We start from the raw sequence: 19,278 nt of genomic DNA on the forward strand, positions 1-19,278 counted from the left end.
CTTCTATGGTGGAAAGTTCACTGAGGAAAAGTTAGAATGATACAGGATTAAGCTAGACAATTTATCATAGTAAGTATGCAATCACTGTTGTAAGGTGTATCAGTTCTTCAAATGTACGAGGGTTTGCAGGGCCTGATCAGGGCCAATTTAAGAACCACATACAAAATTTGAGCACCCTTATAAGGAAAATGTAAAGCCCATAAGAAAATGATGTCTTGTCCAAAATTCTAGGTTTTCTACCTTGGTTTGTATGAAAGGCTTCTTAGGCTTGTCTTTGTAACCATTCTGTTTTATATTGCCTCTAACAGACTTATCAAATTCTCTTGTGAAACCAGCTTAGAACTAGAACATCTGGTACAGCCGTCCAAACTTTTGTCTTTGATCAGGCCTTGGTTTGTAAACCTCTATAAAATAAGTATGTAAATCAGCAGTGGTGGTTGTGGGCAAGGGGAGTGGTGTGAAGATAAGACAGGGATTGAGGATTATCATATTGTTCCAAAACTGGACAGCTGTCGTCACAGATACATGTTTGTACAGATTTGCATTACCACAATATATACATGTTCAGATAATGATGAAGTATAGCGTGACAGATCAGCAGGTTATTTGGATATATCTGTGTTCTATGTTGCTGTTGCCACTTTACCACAAAGTGAACAGATAAATCACCACAAATGTTCCTGTTGCATCAACAACTGTGATAGGAGGACATACACATGAATCTTGTTTGGAATTTTAAGCAATCTTGACTCAGTGTTATGCAGAGTTATGCCCCTTCTCAAAGTTGTTCTTCCACCAAGGCTCAGTAACCTTATTTCATGGTGAGGGAAAAGAAATTGTGGGGATGTGGTTGTTGTTGGTGTGGCATTTTTACAGTATGTATTATAATTTATTCTCACCCTGTCCTCGTGCCATATGTCAGTGGGATTCATGTTACACAGTATGTTGTCTTGATGCCTGTTTGCCCATAAAGTTTCTGTCCATATGAACAGTGTGATTAAAGTCAAACGGCTTCAGATAAGGATATCATACATGTATAATTGCTATGCAGGGTTATGCTGAAGTGACATACACCTAGGTACCAATTCAGATGTAGGCTGTTCAAGTTTACGATTTGGTTTCTATGCTAGATGGAAATAGCCAACTTCAGTAAGTTAACATGACCACAGTAAAATTCATACAGGGACTGTAAAGACACACGCACAGTCAGTGTCACACTGAATTATGGATAAAACTTCCATTCAGTGTAATAAAAGTCATCTGACCTGGAAACACTGATAGGCGAATATGGGCATCTGAAAGATATTAATGAAGAAATGTAGTTATATTTGTGAAGAAACATAAAATTGACCTTTTTTGTGCCTTATGTGCACTATTGTTAAATAAAGTGTAATCATTCTCATCAGAGAAAGCAACAGTTTAGGAGATACACTGCTACAAAAATTAAGTTCAGACTTATGGAAGTCCACAGTTTGTAGCTGGATCAAAACACGACCTTTTTTCTTTTCTTGCAGATTCCTTATTTTTAAACATTATGTCACCAGATGGAGATCTTGGAACAGCTGTATCTGAAGACCTGTATTTGAGTGTGGATCAGACAACATGTCAGTCGTGATCAAAAGACTTTCTTTTTCATTCACTGAATTTGTGTGACAGTGAAGAGAATCTGTTGAGCACTTAGCATGCATGGTAATAAATTATTACGAATGGATATTTAGACTGGTGTTTTCATGTTTAGTATTGATTTACACAGAGTGAGACCTAATCTTACCACGGTTACAGCCCAAGGTCAACCTTATACCTGTACATATCTTAAACCCTAACTCCTGAACCATTTCACATGTGAAACAGCAACTTTGAGTACAATTTGTGGATATTTATAATTTGTTTTTGGTGACAAACTACATTGGTTGAATGGGCCATTTCCAGGAAAAATATAATTTTACCAGTCAACACAAAATAATACCTTCAGAATATGCTTGAATAAACACCTTGCAAACATGTGAAAAGATGGAAAAACTACAGTACATATCGAGTCGTAAAAGCAATTAAAATACAACTAAAAAAAAGCTTCATGAATTTTCTTGAATCATCAAGCTTTTAACAAATATGCCTTATTATGGGCCATCTGGTGAAGTTTAGAACAAAAGACTTCAGATACTCACGAATTTTTCATTTACACTTACACAAATGACTGTCAGTTTTATGTCTGGAGGAAACGGAGCAATGCAAAATGGAAGTCTGGTAACAATAATATCTAAAGTACTAACTGACACTGTAAACAAGAAATACCCAAATGTATGCATAGATGTGACAGATTTAAATCTTGAACCATGAGTCTCCTACCATAACTGCAGTGGGACTGATTTAAATGTACTGTACCCGTGTCAGTCTCATAGCGATCGTTCTGACATTTCTCATGCTGCCTCAATGGAATGGCATGTCCAAGACAGCCCACAGGACACCCAGTCACAGTAACGATTTTGTCCACAACCCGGCTCTGCTTTAAAGGAATATGGTCATTTCTGATTGGCTGGTGTGAGAGATTGGCAAGCCTGGGTCATGCCAAGACTAAGCTGAATTGTAGGTATGGCAGATTTATTCAAATATGATTGAGGCTGCAGAGATCAACTCGACTGTCAAGCATTCGATGTCAATTCTGTATCCTGTTTAAAGGAAGACACTTGAACCACTCACTCACTGATGTGTGGTCAGATGACCATTTTATAAGATCTTAAAGGCATTTGATTTTAGCCACGCAATAACAAACATGCAGTTTTAGTTTATATCAATAGCAAGAAGCATCCAATTAACCACAACCCAGACAACTAGGTGAACTGTATGGACCAAGGATAATACTTCAGGATCATAACCTGCATTGAATGTCAAATAGAAATCTTAAAGATGTTTATTTATTGATTGAAGGTTTATGCTGTACTCAAGAATATTTGACTTATATGACGATGGCCAGAACGGGCAAAACCACAACCATCTGAAGGTTACTGCCAGTCCTTCTCAAGTACATGTACAACTGGAGAAAAGACGGCCAGCATGCTTGATATGCCACAGGCTAGCTAACCGGTGTGCGCTCCTTCTCACTTCGCCGTGGCAAAATCGCTTTTTACGGAAAGTAATGTAAAACTTGAGCGGATGGCACATGCCAAATCTGCCGCTTAACATTACTTGTTTCATGGCAGGTGGTCACCTGACTGGTGCATCAGACCCGAGAAAAATCAAGCAGACCCGCTCAGCTAGACCTGAACTCGGCGATCGCACTGGTGAAAGGACCCTGGTGATTCCTAACCACTAGACCAAGGAGGCCACTCAAATCTTGCAGATATGCTTGAAAACTAATGCTGCATATTATGCACAGTTAAATGGAAATTCAAGGTGTGATAAATGAACAACTTTTATTTATAAAAGAGAATGATTCATGGGACCAAGGTACATAACTCTTCAGATTACCTCCCCTTCTACAGCAGCGGGGAAAGTGGAAATTTTTCAACTGGAAACTCATATACTCACTCCAAAAACATGTTACCCTAATTACTGATCCTTTCTCCTGATGAAAGATCAACTTTCAGTGCAATTTATGCACATTTTTAATTTGATTTTGGAGACAAAACTACATTAAATGGATTGGTCAGTTTCAGGGCTTCACAAAAAGTAGTTTTATCAAAAAAGAATAATGCCTTCAGAACATGCATCAATACACACCTTGCAAACATGTGAAAAGGCCAAAGGATTGCAGTACTTAATACTTAATGACTATAATTGTAAAAGTCATAATCATTGTCCATGAAATAGTTCCACTATATTAACCAAATTTTAAGGTCATTAGTATTACCCAAGTCCATTACCTAGAGGTATGCAACTTCCCTATAGCTAGTCTCCACGGCACATTACACTTGTTACATCATCTGTAAAAGCTCACGCCAACTGATAGAGAAATATGCCAACCGCTTGGGTTGAAATTGTGAACTGAATCGGGGGAAATCTAATGTAAATGGCTCTTAAATGAACTGTAATATCTCTGATCATTGTTGCTATGCAGTTAAGAACCCATTGACCATGTTTATATTTCCATGCAACTCTAAAACAATTACTATCAAAGACATTGTGGTCCTGTGACAAACCTCTGTTGTCGTAATGTCTTTTACGTCTATTTCAACACGAACACATTTGGAACTGTTTTTCCCACCAAGCATCAGCTGTTCCTCAAACGTTTGCTGCACAATAGAGAGAAAAAAGTAAATGGCTGTGCAGATACATCACAATGTGTTGGAGATGGAAGAGTGGCATGGAGACTATAGGAAATGGGCACACTTCTCAGTAATGGACTTCTGGTATTACTGATTACAAATAAACATGCCTTTTCTTGCATTGTCATTACACACTTTTCAGAAAGGTATTTTTAGTTATCATCGTTAAACGTCACTAACCAGTACTTTTGTAAAATGCATATTCACATATGATTGCATGGAAATCATTAACACAAGATTAGGCTGTGTTTACTCTGCGCAACAAAAAATAAATATTAAGAATCAATTGATTCAACTCATGGATTCTCATGATTTGCTTAATTCAATGAAAACAGGTTCAGAAAAACCAACAAGTCACTTGTGAGGAGAATTCTTTTTGTAGTCAAAGTCATCAGTTTGGTTTGCTTTATGCTCTTTCTCCGCCCTAAGCTGTATCAACCTCATTGCTTCCTTTTCCTGTATGCGCATTTGACGACTTTGGAGATAGTCACGGCCATAGAGCATGAAGCTTGCAGCACTAATCACTGAGACCAAGATAGCACCCAACACTTTGCCGTCAACCATTTTCTTTCTGTCTTCCTTTCCTTTCCTTTCCCTGACAACAGTTGAGAGATACCCTTTTGATTAATGTCTGTGTAACTATTTAGCGCCTTATTAGTATTTGATTCGATCATGAATCTGATAACACCGGCTCTAAAAACTTGCTTTTACAGTATGTAGGCACTTGACTATCCAATATTTCTTCGACTTTGGACTTGTCTTGGTGTTAGGACTGGCTTGTTGGAGTGTTGGTGAGGGATGCTTTCTCAAGGTTATCAATCTTGCTTTCGGCGGCCTGTTTCTCGCGCAGCTGATCAAAGAACGGTTTCCAAATGTAGATACCACCTAAAACACCAACAACCGACACAACAAGAAGGTGCTGGGTTGGCATTCGCTTTCTCAACAACTTTCGCATTTTCTGACAGCAGCTGAACACATGAACTCTATGTCACTCCATGTGCTTTGGCTTAGTTGCAGTTGTTGTTGTTGCGTAAAGCGCCCCCTCGAGGACACTGGTGGTCCGTCCGAGATATATTGATAGTCCTATATAATGTATAAATTATGTGAACTGTTGGTTTATTCCTGCTCGTAAAACGTTATAAAAAATATAAATACACAAAATCGCATCCAAACGTTTGATAGCGTATATATCTTAGTGGACTAAGAAGGACCACTCTAGACACAACAAAATGAAAGACAGAGGCATAATGCCACACTCTGTGACGTACCTGGACCAATGTTACCTCACCTGATCTAACACATAGGCCAACATATTAACCTTCATGATAATCGCGCAAAACGCCTGGAATGTTACTGTTGAACGTGTAGGCTATATGTTACACCAGCGCATTGATTTTCCTTAGTATTTATGTAGTAAATTTGTCAACTTCAACCTCAAAAATATATATCCCCTAACTTTTGCTTGGTAACCATGCCATACCTACACGCGCAGCTTGCACTTTTCTCTACAACATATAGGAAAACCTATCAGTATGTAGAATGACCTTTTTTTTTTAGCTGTGCTTGCTGGAAGTGAAGTCATTACATTTTGTTACCGTAATAACCTCCAGGAGGTGGGTGATAACACTAAGCAAAAAGTTTTCAGTTCTTTGCAAAACAAACAAAATTCTGATATATTTCAATTTAGATGCCAGATAATAGTGTATCAACAACCTAAAATGTCCCTGTGGCAGTATTATCTAATCAGTGCTCCTTCACATTTCGGAGGCAAACCTTGCGAGAGTTGCGCATGTATAACCTACAGACCAGTGACCAAAAGGTTGAGAAATGTTTGGATACCAGGGTCAACCGCCATTATCATGGCTGCTCAAGCTCAAGAGGTTGCCCATAGGCCCCCTACTCCTTACAGCACATGCGTCGCCCTCTGCCTTTCGCTTTACATCACTGCCATCAGTAGACGCACTTGACACCTGGAGCCTGTGAGATGCAAGTAGGCTTGTTTAGGCATAGCCTGGTCATTTGTCTCCTCCCGCGGAACTCTTTAATCAGCATATATTAATAAAATCTACAATTTCCTCTCAAAGACTGCTTTTGAACCCGAGCCTCGTGCTTTTCGGCTGTGATTAATATAGACCTAGGTCATATGCGAACCATTTCAATAAACACTATGTAAGTACGATTTTATTATACTTTTATTTATTCTCTATGAGAAAGAGCGAGTGAGGGCGGTTGGGTAGTAATGGATGGGTGGATAAAGTAATTTCGAATGTACTAGTATTAGTTAAAAATCATAATTATGTTGCAGTACCCGTTGCATAAGAAGCTTTCCTGTGATAAGTCAACATTTAAATTTGTGACAATATTGTCGCTCTGGGGTTTTCTTTATAACCACTAGACTGCATGCACATATAAATACGTAACATCTTTCTTAGCACTGCTGACGATTTTTATGTTTAATGTAACCGGGAAAACAATATAGGCCTAATCCATTAGACATGCATGTTGTATCAACACTTAAGAAAATAATTTCAGTACAGAAAGAAATCTATTAATTTCAGCAGACTGTATATTGGCGCCAATTAAGGATGCAGCGAGTTTATTTGTATCGTTGATCTAAGGTTACCTGGTGCAGCATTAGTGCATATGCAGGCTACCTGTGCAACTCTCTGTCTGCAGTAGAATGACCGAAGCAATTACCGGTCGTGTTTCAGATCAAAGATACAATATGAACATTCAAGAGCCCTCGCCCTCGTACATCCTGGACGAGGAAACTGTGACGTATAAACTCAGTGGACAGGGATAAGCTCCTCAGAACACCACATGTAGTTAATATCACCGTGTACTCTTTAACACGGGGGTCGCCTTCCGGAGAACGTTCGAAGCGACGACACCCGGATACCCATAGCGCCAAGTAAATGTGTGCGTCCTTGGACGAGTAAGCATAGCTGTATTTGACCTGTGAGAATTTTGGCCTATGTTTATGCGTAATAGAAATGAAAATTTATACTGTATGCTAATTTATTTATTTACTCATTGATGTATCGCTTGGTGTTTTATTTACACCCGGCGATGATATTTTGTCATTTATTCTTTTCTTAATACGCTAACTGGTTCATTTCAAATCATTAATTCACGTAGGCTTCAGCCCTCTATATTGGAAATCCACAGATATACATATAACTGAAAAAATTTATATTCCGTGTTTGTCTCCGGGGGAGGTGTCTCCACTGTTAGCATTGTATGCCTGTCACAGAATTGCTCCTATGTACACTCAAAAATTATACTAAAAAAAGTCTGTTGTCTGGGTGATGTTAGAATGTATTCTGGTATTATGAGATAATACCATTACATATTCAACATAATATCATGTTAGTCCAATAGAACCTTTGTGTTGAATTAATAGAATATGTGTGTTATATTGAACAGAATAATCTGCTGCAATAACAGAATACATTCTGGCATCACTCAGACAACAGATTTTCTGTGAAACCTAACAGATTCATTTTTTGAGTGTACCATGTACAGCTTGCAGCAGAACCTAATGCCGTGGAAAGCATACATGATATAAATAATTAAAGCTTCTTGTAACATGCACAAAACGCGTATGTTAAACACGCTGATCTTGTCCGGTTTATTTTATCATCACCACACTACGGTCTACGCGGTCTATATACGGTGACCAAGTATTAAGGACATCTTGAATCGCGTGTGAGCTACTAGGCATTAATGAGCCCTCAATTGCGACATGCTCGAGACATTAAAATTTATGAGCTATACCACTATAACTGATTTAGCGTTTCAAATGAATCTGCTATACATGTCCCAAATGTAATCCCCCGTTATGTCTACTTTAATTCTGTATTAATCCTCAATCAGGTTATGCTCAAGAGGTTAAAGTTGATGAGGGATACCACTGTACAAATTGATGAGTTGTCCTACATGTACTATAAATTGATTGCTATACCGCTACGACTTTATGAGCTATCCACCTCAGCAAGTCGATGAGCTATATACTACTACAGCTGATGAGCTATGCCATTACAAATTGATGAGCAAGTCACTTCAAATTTGTAAACTGTGTCACTACAAATTGATTAACAGTGTCACTACAAATTGGTGAACTGCACCACCGCAGATTAATTAAGAATGTCCCCGCAAACTGGTGAATTGCACCTCCACAAATTGATTAAGAATGTCCCCGCAAACTGGTGAATTGCACCTCCACAAATTGATTAAGAATGTCCCCGCAAACTGGTGAATTGCACCTCCACAAATTGATTAAGAATGTCCCCGAAAATTGCTGAACTGCACCTCCATAAATTGATTAAGAATGTCCCCGCAAATTGCTGAACTGCACCACCTCAAATTGATGAGCAATTTCTTTGCAAAGTGGTGAACTGGACCACCACAAATTGATGAATTGCACCCCCACAAATTGATGAGCAATTTCTCTGTAAATTTGTGAACTGCACCGCCACAAATTGTTGAACTGTACCACTACTAATCGACGAGTAATGTCGCTGCAAATTGATGAGCTGTGTCACTAAAAATTGATGACCTATACAACTGCATCCTGGTACATGGGCTGTACAACCACAAATTGACGAGCCATGCTACTACAAATTGATAAGTTATACCACTGTATACCACAGGTTGTGCTCGCCCACAAATGTCATTCCTTGCCATTATGCTTTATATCCACTGTGTTGGCCGTGGAAGCAAGCAGGTAAATTATGTATGTAAACAATTTACCTGTAGAAAATTTATACTATAGCTATATCTTTAGATGAATCTTCTTGTCCGACACTGGGCATGTCAGTTTGTCCGTCCGTCATAGCTTTCTTTCGTCTGCCACACTTCGTTTTTACGTGCAGTAACGGGTGGAAAAGTTAACTGATACGGCGCTTAGCTGCTAATACACTTTTAAACAACTGGGCGTAGTCTGCAGGTTCACCTTGTGGAACCTCAGATGAAGTTTGAAAACCAGCCTACCGTGTATAAGTTTGCATGTTTAATGTACTACGGGATATCCATTCCTCATTTGATTCTGTGCAATATATCTGCTTCAAATATTGTGTGATTTTGGTAAACACCGTGTGCACGTTCATTTCGTAGTCTATCAGATCAAGCTTTTGAATATTTACTCCGGAATATTAATTATCTGAATTTCATCGTTTCTATCTATTTGGTACTTAACGTTGAACTCAAGGATATTTTACTATGAGACGACGGTCCCGGTTCTGCGCACTGTCCCAGGTTTTTCTGGGTATTAAGTGAACCTGCTTACGGCCAAATGAAGCCCCGGGAAAAAACCCTTAATATATATATATACATGTATAGTGCTTCAAGTACTTAATCAGAAGCAGAATCCAAGGCTTTTATCGCCATCATCATAGTATATTCTCCATACTCCACAGGTCAACCGAATGCATCCAATCAAAGTTGTATGACGGTATAGGCTATATATATATATATGTACATGTATATAGGCTCGCTTTTCTTCTTCTGGAAGACTGGTAAAATTTTATTTATGGGGCAGTGGGGGTGGGCCGGGAGGAGGTATAGAATGTAGGAGGGGGTAAACATTTTTTGACTATACCAACTATAGTGTTTGAAATATTTATCTAAGTCGAGAATGTTCCATTAAATAAAAAACCTCACACGCCCACACCGCCAGGTGACCGCATACATGTATATGTCTGCTTTGTCTCTAGGGAAACGGATATGGGAATCCGCTTCCTTCCTGAAAGTGGTCATCCCAAACATCCTGCTACACCGATACATGCGTGGTTGGTATATTTCTGTATCTTTATTATCATCCTGACTGATTAAATAACATTTTTCATAACTCTGCGCATAACTTGTAGAATCTTAAGAATGCAAACAAAAATGTTCACATGCGTGGACTGCGGTTTTCGGCATATTTTAATTCAGTTCAGCTCATAACTTAAGCATTCACCACTGATTTATTATTAAGGTTGTAGAAAGCCTTATCAGGCAGTAGGCTAACTGTTACTCAGGTAAGCCTGGCTGTCGAAGTAAGGTGGTTTTATACAACTGGATTCCTCCTAGCACAAACCCGAATGCTTCGTATCTCAGCTCCCATCACCAACCCCTGAAATAATGGTAATTTTTTTTCTTATTCGGAAAATAAAGTCAGCAGAATAGCTTAGCAAACCTGGATCAGCTGTCTGACTTACCAGGTACTCACCAGACATTTATGTAACCCAAAACAACTAGAATGAATATTATTACAACAGTGTCAGGGCCCCTCCACCCTTTATTATGGCGGGTACATTAATAATCTACCGCTGCTTTAGCAACTCATGATGCTTCGCCGAAAGAATATAGTTTATCCTGGTTTAATTCCTATCATTATTTTAGTTAACTTAAGAAAAATCGCCTAAAACTCGTCCCCGGTCGGCTAAGGACGTAGGCGGCCAATGGACCCTCGGCATTATCCCCGGAATATTATGCAGTTCCACTACTTAAGCACCCAAAAACTGCATGACGCTCGGCCGAAATGGTCCTTTTTCCGTCCTTTTAGTTAACAGAACTGTTTATCGTGGATTAATTTCTGTAGTATATAGTTCCATTGCTTCAGAACCTGAAAATTATTTGAGGCTAATTTTAGCATCTCCGGCTTTCTACAGGACGAGAGCTTCCGCGACCTAGGCGACCCCTTGACCCTGGCCTGTTGAGTCAGGAGAGTAATCCCCCCCCCCCCCCCTCCATCACCACCACCAAAGAAAAAAGAAGTCCATGTCTTTCAACTGGCCCTAAAGGAAAGTTTACTAGCCGTCAAACATCCACGTACAAATATATTCGTTCTTTAGAATGTTGGCAAACAAAACAATATTTTCTAGAACCACGCCTATTTAATACACCGATTCATCATGGCATAATGTATGCACAGATTTTCTGATCATTTAATCGTTAAAGTAAAAGAAAACTAAAATATGAAGTAAGGTTCAATATAGACAACTGAAAACTATGCGTAAAAATACTTTCGTTTATTTTTTAAAGAGTTTTTTTAAAGAGTGTTAAAAGGCATTCAAATATTTGAATACTATGTTGGGCTTTATGTGCCATACTGACGGTGTCTAGGAACTATGAGGTCACATCACCTTTTTTCCTTATGGTCAGCAGAAGGAAGGAATTTTTGGGAACATTATTTCAGTCTTTTACTCACAGGTAAAAAGAGTTATCCCAACATTCAGTGTCGTGATTAGAGTGGGATAAACTTCCTGTGACGTCAGCCCTAACTATCAGTTCCTAACCTCTGATAGTATGGTCTATAAAGTCCACCTTAGAATTCAAAAGTTTGAACGCCTTTGACTCTTTTCAAAAAAATCTGAAAAAAATAAATGAAACTATATTTGTGCATAGTTTGAAGTGGTCTATTTAGTGATTTTTAGAAGACTTTTCCTTCAAGGATATTTGCTTTCTTTGAAGGTGTATATCTTTTTTATTTATTTATTTGATTGGTGTTTTACGCCGTACTCAGGAATATTTCACTTATACGACGGCGGCCAGCATTATGGTGGGAGGAAACCGGGCAGAGCCAGGGGGAAACCCGGCGACCATCCGCAGGTTGCTGGTAGACCTTCCCACGTACGGCCGGAGAGGAAGCCAGCATGAGCTGGACTTGAACTCACAGCGACCGCATTGGTGAGTTGTATATCTCTATAAACTGTCAGGAAGCTCGATTCATATATATATCGTACAGTTAGCCGCTTTCTCATTAACAGATGTATATTTGATCATCTCTGCATGTCATCTCACATGGTATATTAGCCAAATTATATCCCGAGAGCCAGATTTTTTGGTTAGAACAAAACTACCATATTCGCTATAACTGAGTTAATGCAATGCGGAAGACGCAAACCATCGGGGTTGGGTGATTGGGGCGGGGAGGGGGGTATGTAGGGGCAGCGTTTCTAGATATTAGCGTGCTAGGACAGAAGAATGGCCCAGGAGCTCCGAACCAATATGCGATCGCCCTGAGTTCAAATCCAGCTCACGATGGCTCCCTCTCCGGAAGTTTCCTCTATGGAAGGTTTTCCAGGAAACTGCGGATAGTCGAGGGTTACGCCCAAGTTTTGACAGTTTCCATCATAATGCTGGAAATCAACACAAAGAAATAAATCAAATAATTGATTAAATAAACATCTGAGCTGGTTATAAATACTTGACATCAATGGCCAATGGCTAAAATGTTCTCTCGGAGAATTATTTATATTACTCATGTAACCAGAAACAATATAAGCCATACATGCACAACATGCACAAGCTATTGTTTCACAAAATAATAACTTGCAACCTCGATGGCTAATTCCTGCTCCTTATCGCACTTGTAACAGTGAAATATTTTTCACAATGCATGTAAACTTCGATGATATACATAGATACAGTATTTGGAAAATGAAATTTATATTTGCGAGTGAAATATACCCATACACAACTATCCCGAGAGTCATTTTCAAGGAGTGAACAAGGGCATCTGGATAAGCATCTTGTGTTTTGGAGTCGTGTATTTTTTTTTTTAATCAATCCAGTATTTTTTTTTTATTTATTACATTGGTGTTTTAAGCCGTACTCAAGAATACCCAGTATGTTTGGTGACAAAGTTTATTAGTTGTACACGAATTAAAACCTCTGTGCGCTATATTTACGTTCTGCTTGATCATGGGGGAGTGACAGGGCTCGCCGACTATAGGCGTTGCACTGGCTGTGACCCGTGAGTAACGTATATACACACATAAACAAATCAACGCTTTTGGAACGTAGTATATAATTAAAGACAAATGGGCAACATGCAGTAGTAAATATACGCTTGCTACACTTGTCGCATATTTTCACTTTAGGGCCCTGGACAAATTTCATTGATGTATTGGGGTCAAACAGCTGTGGAGTGGGAGCAGAGAGTACATCTCATCGCTCAGTCTCTTGCCGCCATCACAATTTCCGAGAGCAAGGAGCCTGGGCATAACTGTGGTGACGGCAATTGATACAGTACGGAAGTTGGGGGAGGACTCATTCATACAATTGTCCCTCGCAGAAGTACCTCGAAACTGGTCCTTGCATTAGATACAGGAACTGATCACGTGATAGTAGGAGGGGCTTTGCGCCCACAATCGTGAAGCGCTGCTACTACAACTTCCGAAATAAATCTACAACTATGTCTGTGGCCAGGAGTTAAGTTTGACACTCGGAAACAATCCCTAACATGAGTCAGATGGTTTATAAAGGTATAAAAGCGGGAGAGAGATGTACTGTGGATGTCATACATCTCCTCTGGGATCTCCAAGCTCACGTCGTAGAGCAAGAGGGAAAGAACTCATCTCTGAGTATTTTTGATTTTCGAAAACTGAACGACGATGGCGTTGCCGAGAGTGATGTGGATGGTTTTGGTGAGTATTTCGCTTCATTAACTATGCTTTGCTTTAGGTTAGACTGAAAAGTGTTTTCTAACACATGCCTCTACTAAATTTGTTCACCTAGAATTAAAGTAGAAACTGAAACGAATGAATAAATGAGTGATTATGGCTTAAAGACAGTTTGGCAATATTGCAACCATATTGTCGCGAGAACATGGGTTGGAGACTGGAGCGGAGTGATATGTTTAATTAACTTAAATCGTTCGCTGCGTGTTTTAAATTGGATCAGTCATTACGGGATGAGCGTACATTGTTTAGTTGCTGTTGAAAAACATGTATTTAATACGCGGAAATTCCTCAGCAGATTTTCTTTAATGTTTTGTTTATAGGTGCTGTTTGCCACAGTTCAAGCTAAGCCTCGTAAGTCATTCTTTTTCTGTTAACACTGTATATTTAAGTCAAATATGAATTTGCGAAAAGCGATCCTATCTTTCAATGGGAGCCATAACCCGTCAAGGAAATGTCGGTCCAGGCAATTCCTAATTGTTGCTGTGTATAGTTGATTAGTCTCGTTTTAGTTTATACACACGTAGTACAAATATTTTCTTTTCAAGTCCAGCTCATGCTGGCTTCCTCTGCGGTCGCACACCATAATGCTGGCCGGCGTAGAATAAGTGATATTTTTCTTGAGTACGGCGTAAAACACCAGTCAGTTAAATAAAAAAAATAAATAAATGATAAAATGTTCTCATTTCGTGTCCCAGAACAAAGGTGTTACGTGAAGCACGCGGATTTCGTCTTCGTCCTCGACTCTTCCAGCAGTATATGGCGTCCAGACTACGACAGGCAGCTGGAGTTCGTGAAGGATGTGGTGGAAGAGTTCAACGTCGGCTACAATGATGACGAGAGTCGGGTAGGCATCGTCACTTTCAGCGACAAGGTCCATGTTAAATTCTACCTGAACCAATACGGAGAGAAAAAGGCGATGAAGGACGCGATATCCAGGATAGGCTACCTCACGGGTGGTACGAACACTGCGGCCGCCATCCGTAAGGTGCACACAACGATGTTCAAAGAGCACTACGGTGCCAGATCTAATGTAGACCATGTCGCCGTGGTTATCACCGACGGGAAATCCAAGAATTCCAAAGAGACTCTGAAGGAGGCGGAGCTAGCGAGAGAGGCGGGGATCCAAATCTTCGCCATTGGCGTTGGTAACCAGGTGTCCATCGACGAGTTGGCCGGAATTGCCTCCTCTCCGTCTTCCAAGTTCATGTACAGAGTTGGCAACTACAGGGCACTGAACTCAATTATATCCAATCTTGCCACCCAGACATGCGAAGGTAAGGAATTTTACTCACATTAGGTAACGGTTATGTTAAACGTTCTTGTTTCTTGTTGCGCACCACTAAATTGTTTCCTTTTTCAACTATGAATAGCTTATAGCAGATTTATAATTTTTTTTATATAAATAATGAAAAGAGAGATCATCTACATGCACTTTTGCGACTTACTTAATTCTTTACTTCATTGATTGATTCATTGATGTCTGTAACTCGTCCGGCCATACCTTATCATATAACTGGCAATCCCCTTGAACCAAACTCAGGGGTGTAAATATAAGGAAGTCTAAACATCTCTACCAGCACGGACCCTCCTAACTCCTTATTTATTAATATACATGCATTGCTAAAATACCTTGTCCAGAATTATCATATATGCTCTACGTAACTGCAGATATTGAAGAGACAACAACCACCACCTCAACAACCACAACAATGCCCATCACGACGCCAACCACTACCAGCACAACAACAACCACAACAACACCGACCCCAACAACAACGACTTCCACAACAACGGAGAGCACAACCACTTCCACGACACAACTACCAACAACAACGACGACGACGATGGCAACAACAACGACAGAACGCCCACAAGGAGACGAAGGAGAAATCGTTCCATGTAAGAATATAATTCTGTTATACGTCAGTTATATAATGAGAAGGTTTACCTGCATCTTCCAAGTACTAGACTACTTCATCACGCCTTGTAAACAGATGTACAGGGTTTTTGACTGCAAGGTTCCTGTAAACTGATTCCCCTTCAAAACAGAATTTATAAGAACGGGAAAAAGTCCATTTTAGTATGGGCTACAAATACTCATCGTGAGAGGAGTGTTTGTAAGAGTTAATCCTTGACGAAGTCTAGAAACATCAAAAGCCTTTAAGCATTGTTCATAAATTGAAGGAATAATACGTATGATTTGAACACTGACAATGTTTTATACATGGCAATTGCTGACTGGGTGTTGTATCGTCTTTAGTGTGCGGAGGAAAACCGGCTGATGTCTTCTTCATCTTGGACTCATCCACGAGCATCTGGACTGTTGACTTCAAGAAGCAGCTAGAGTTTGTCAAGAATGTTATCCGGACCTTCGATGTAGGACCGAACAAAACCAGAGTGGGACTGTCCACGTTCAGCGACACCGTCCATCCCATGATTAACTTCGATCAGTACACAAGCAAAGACCAGCTGTTCCGCGCAGTGGACGCCGTTAAGTACCAGGGTGGGCTAACATTCACCGGAGACGCCATAGAAGACATGTTAAACCGCGCTTTCGCCCCAGGGTACACCCGTCCTGGCGTCGCCCACATCGCCGTGGTAATCACGGACGGTGAGTCCAGAGAGCAACAGAAGACTGCTGAGCAAGCCCTACTCGCACAGAACTCCGGTATCTACATGTTTGCCATCGGAGTTGGAAAGGCTGTCAACGAGGATGAATTGAAAGCCATAGCCAGTAATCCAGACAGTAACTACGTATACACCGTGAACAGCTACGACGCCTTGGATACCTTAAAGCATATTCTGGCCCAGAAGGCTTGTGAAGGTAATACCCGCTCCGTTTTTAAAACACGCCATTCCTTTTGGTCCTGGATCCCTTAAGTTGTTTTTCAAAATATTTCACAATATGTTGACCTTGAAATAGATTAATGTATTTATTTATTTATTTATTTATTTATTTATTTATTTATGTGGGATTTAACGCCATATTAAAAAACTTTTTACTGAATTGAGTGGGGAGGGGGGGTGGTGGGCATTTTATGACAAAAGGTCGGCGGGAGAAAATACCTGCCCCTCAGACTTACGTTACATACTAAAGGATCGGCAGTATCAATGACTAGGAATCATAAAGATTCATGAAAACATTTTAAGGTAAACTCATATATATTGTATCATGAATTGTGCAATTCTGAAGGAGTTTTGTCATGGCTGACCATAAATTTTGTTTCTTTTTACAGTGGAAGTGACTCCAACACCTGAACCGGTTTTGATTAAAGATGAGCCGAGTAAGTAGATAATAAATCTAGTCACTTTATTTGAAAGTACGGATAATGACGATTTCAACAGCAGCTGTTCAGTAATATATGGCGCGAAAAACGGTTTGTACAGAAATATAATATAAAAGACCACAGCATCGTGAGTAAAACCACAGCATCCATGATAGTGTAAGGTGGCAAATGGTCACACGTAACCGATGAAATCCGGCCTTTTGTATTCAAGCTGTTCATGCAAGTACTTAAAAAGCAGCTTACGCGTCCTGTTGCACAGTGGCCTAACGTTTCAGGTTGTTGTTTTTTTTTAATTCAATCTCGAAAGTTTATATATTTTTATGTTTTGCCTTTGCTTGACAGAGTGTACTCGGGGAAATGCCGATCTGATGTTCACCATCGACTCACGCCGCTCTTCACCTTATGCCTCTCGGAGTATCATCACTCTGATTGACAACGTGATCCGGGACCTAGAATTGTCCATGCTTCGCCTCAAGGTTGGCCTGTTACAAGACGTTTGCGTGGCAAACAGTGGAGACATTGCACTCTCTTCTCACGTCGATGCCTTCCGGAAGCAACTGAACGCCATCCAATACGCCAACTTGGCTGCTCTCATTCACCGTCTGCGCACTGAAAGGTTTTACATGCAAGACCCCAGTGAAAAAATAGCCGTCCTTTTCGTGGACGACAAACTCGACCAACCAAAGGACACGGTGAAGGAAGCGTATCTTGCTCGACGACAAGGCATTGAGATTTTCGTCGTTGCTGTTGGCAATAGTTACGTGAACAGTGAAGTTAACTCCCTTTGCTCAGCTCCAGCTAGGTCACATGTCATCCGGGTACCAGACTATTCCAAGCTTCTTGCAGTACGGCAGCAGTTAGGTCAACAGATCTGTATTCCTAGTTTACTCAGAAATGCCGGTCTCTATTATTAAAACCACCCTCATCATGAAGCGACTCTAGGAAATACGGCAAAAGGTCTCTGTGCTTAGCGCATATAGAGGAATGACAGTTACTGATGTATTATCAAAGCCGTTGCGACATTTGCCCTACATAAGGTTGTCTTTTCCTGTAGAGCTCCAACGCTTTGATAGTGTCCCTTGATTATGATCTCTAATCGATGATGTACCAAAGATTTTTGATTATTGATCTCCCAGTATATGCTACTCGAAGTGACAAATGATCTCAAAATATTAACATAAATATACACACGTATAGTGTATAAACATATGCCCATGTTCTCATAATGTATACTTTGGTTGCAAACCTAGGTCCTACGCCCTGTAAGCCCGATGAGGACATCTCGCCTCAGGAGGGTGGGCCTTCTTCTTTCTGTATATAACAGGATTGGGGAACACTTGAATACAACTCAAACCTTCCAGAGTGTGTGTTCTATGTGCCTCACGTCGCTTAAAAGAAATATTTGACAAAACATATGGTTGTGCATGCATGTGACGTATTTGTATATACATAAAACGATATCATAAGCTGATAAATGACTTGGTTTGAATTATCCCCAAAACCCCAATTAAGACAGTGTGATGTATTTATTTCTAAATCGCAGTGTGTGACAATAAAACATTTATGAGAAATCGAACATATGCCTTTGTATTTGTTATATACTGACACGATATTATATACTGAAATCCCGTATACCTGTAGGATGTCCAGTTCAAGGGGAAACAAATCACTCTAACTATACTTGAATAACAATGCAGGATTTCAATAACAATGTACATGTGTACAGCCAAGTGATTACGTATAAGCGAAATAATATTGTGGATGGTATTTTTATTCAAATGGGTAGAGTACATTTACGCACTAGTTTAATGTGTTACAAGATTTGCTTGATGTAGAAAACCTGGTGAACCCAAATACCTGAGTGACGTCACCTACCGGTAATGAATTTGTGACAATGATAGTTTTCACGAACCCCCGCCCCCATCTCACTTGCAATTGTTCATCGTTTCCTTTGTGCCAATAAGCCGTCCACAGGACCTCATAGGTGCTTTTACAAGAAGAACACATTAAATCATGACGATGTCCCATCGTTTTACGACAGCCTTAACGTTATATTTGTAATGTGCTGACTCAGTGGATCGCTATGTCGAAGACAGCATAGATGACATCCATCCCAGTCAATATTTACTGAAATGGACTATTGCGTATGTTGCAAGCAACGGGTACTCGACATTTGTGGTCGCATGGACTGATGGCTACTACCAGAAAATCTCTAGACAGTTACGGACGTGTAAATACATGCAGTACGCATAGGGTCGGCTGAGGTGCTTAGTCAGGAGG

General features: G+C 40.0%; 1 protein-coding gene across 1 annotated transcript; it reads left to right on the top strand.

Annotated features, from left to right (window-relative positions):
* The first annotated feature begins 13,620 nt into the window (after nt 1–13,620).
* LOC135474077 (collagen alpha-1(XII) chain-like) lies at nt 13,621–18,562 on the top strand. Its single transcript, XM_064754080.1, has 7 exons — nt 13,621–13,675; nt 14,032–14,062; nt 14,407–14,985; nt 15,380–15,610; nt 15,972–16,535; nt 16,948–16,995; nt 17,341–18,562. Exons 1-7 carry the CDS (start codon nt 13,643–13,645, stop codon nt 17,910–17,912), a joined length of 2,058 nt encoding a protein of 685 aa, XP_064610150.1. The 5' UTR covers nt 13,621–13,642; the 3' UTR covers nt 17,913–18,562.
* Nucleotides 18,563–19,278: the final 716 nt, after the last annotated feature.

Source organism: Liolophura sinensis, chromosome 8 (genome assembly GCF_032854445.1).
Source record: "Liolophura sinensis isolate JHLJ2023 chromosome 8, CUHK_Ljap_v2, whole genome shotgun sequence".
In the NCBI taxonomy this organism is placed as follows: domain Eukaryota; kingdom Metazoa; phylum Mollusca; class Polyplacophora; order Chitonida; family Chitonidae; genus Liolophura; species Liolophura sinensis.

What these genes read in the sequence shown, in the direction of transcription:
- LOC135474077 (XM_064754080.1), top strand. Translation starts at nt 13,643, where the DNA reads ATGGCGTTGCCGAGAGTGATGTGGATGGTTTTG. An exon ending in TGCCACCCAGACATGCGAAG is followed by an intron (nt 14,986 to 15,379) that starts GTAAGGAATTTT and finishes ACGTAACTGCAG; the next exon opens with ATATTGAAGAGACAACAACC. An exon ending in GGCCCAGAAGGCTTGTGAAG is followed by an intron (nt 16,536 to 16,947) that starts GTAATACCCGCT and finishes TTCTTTTTACAG; the next exon opens with TGGAAGTGACTCCAACACCT.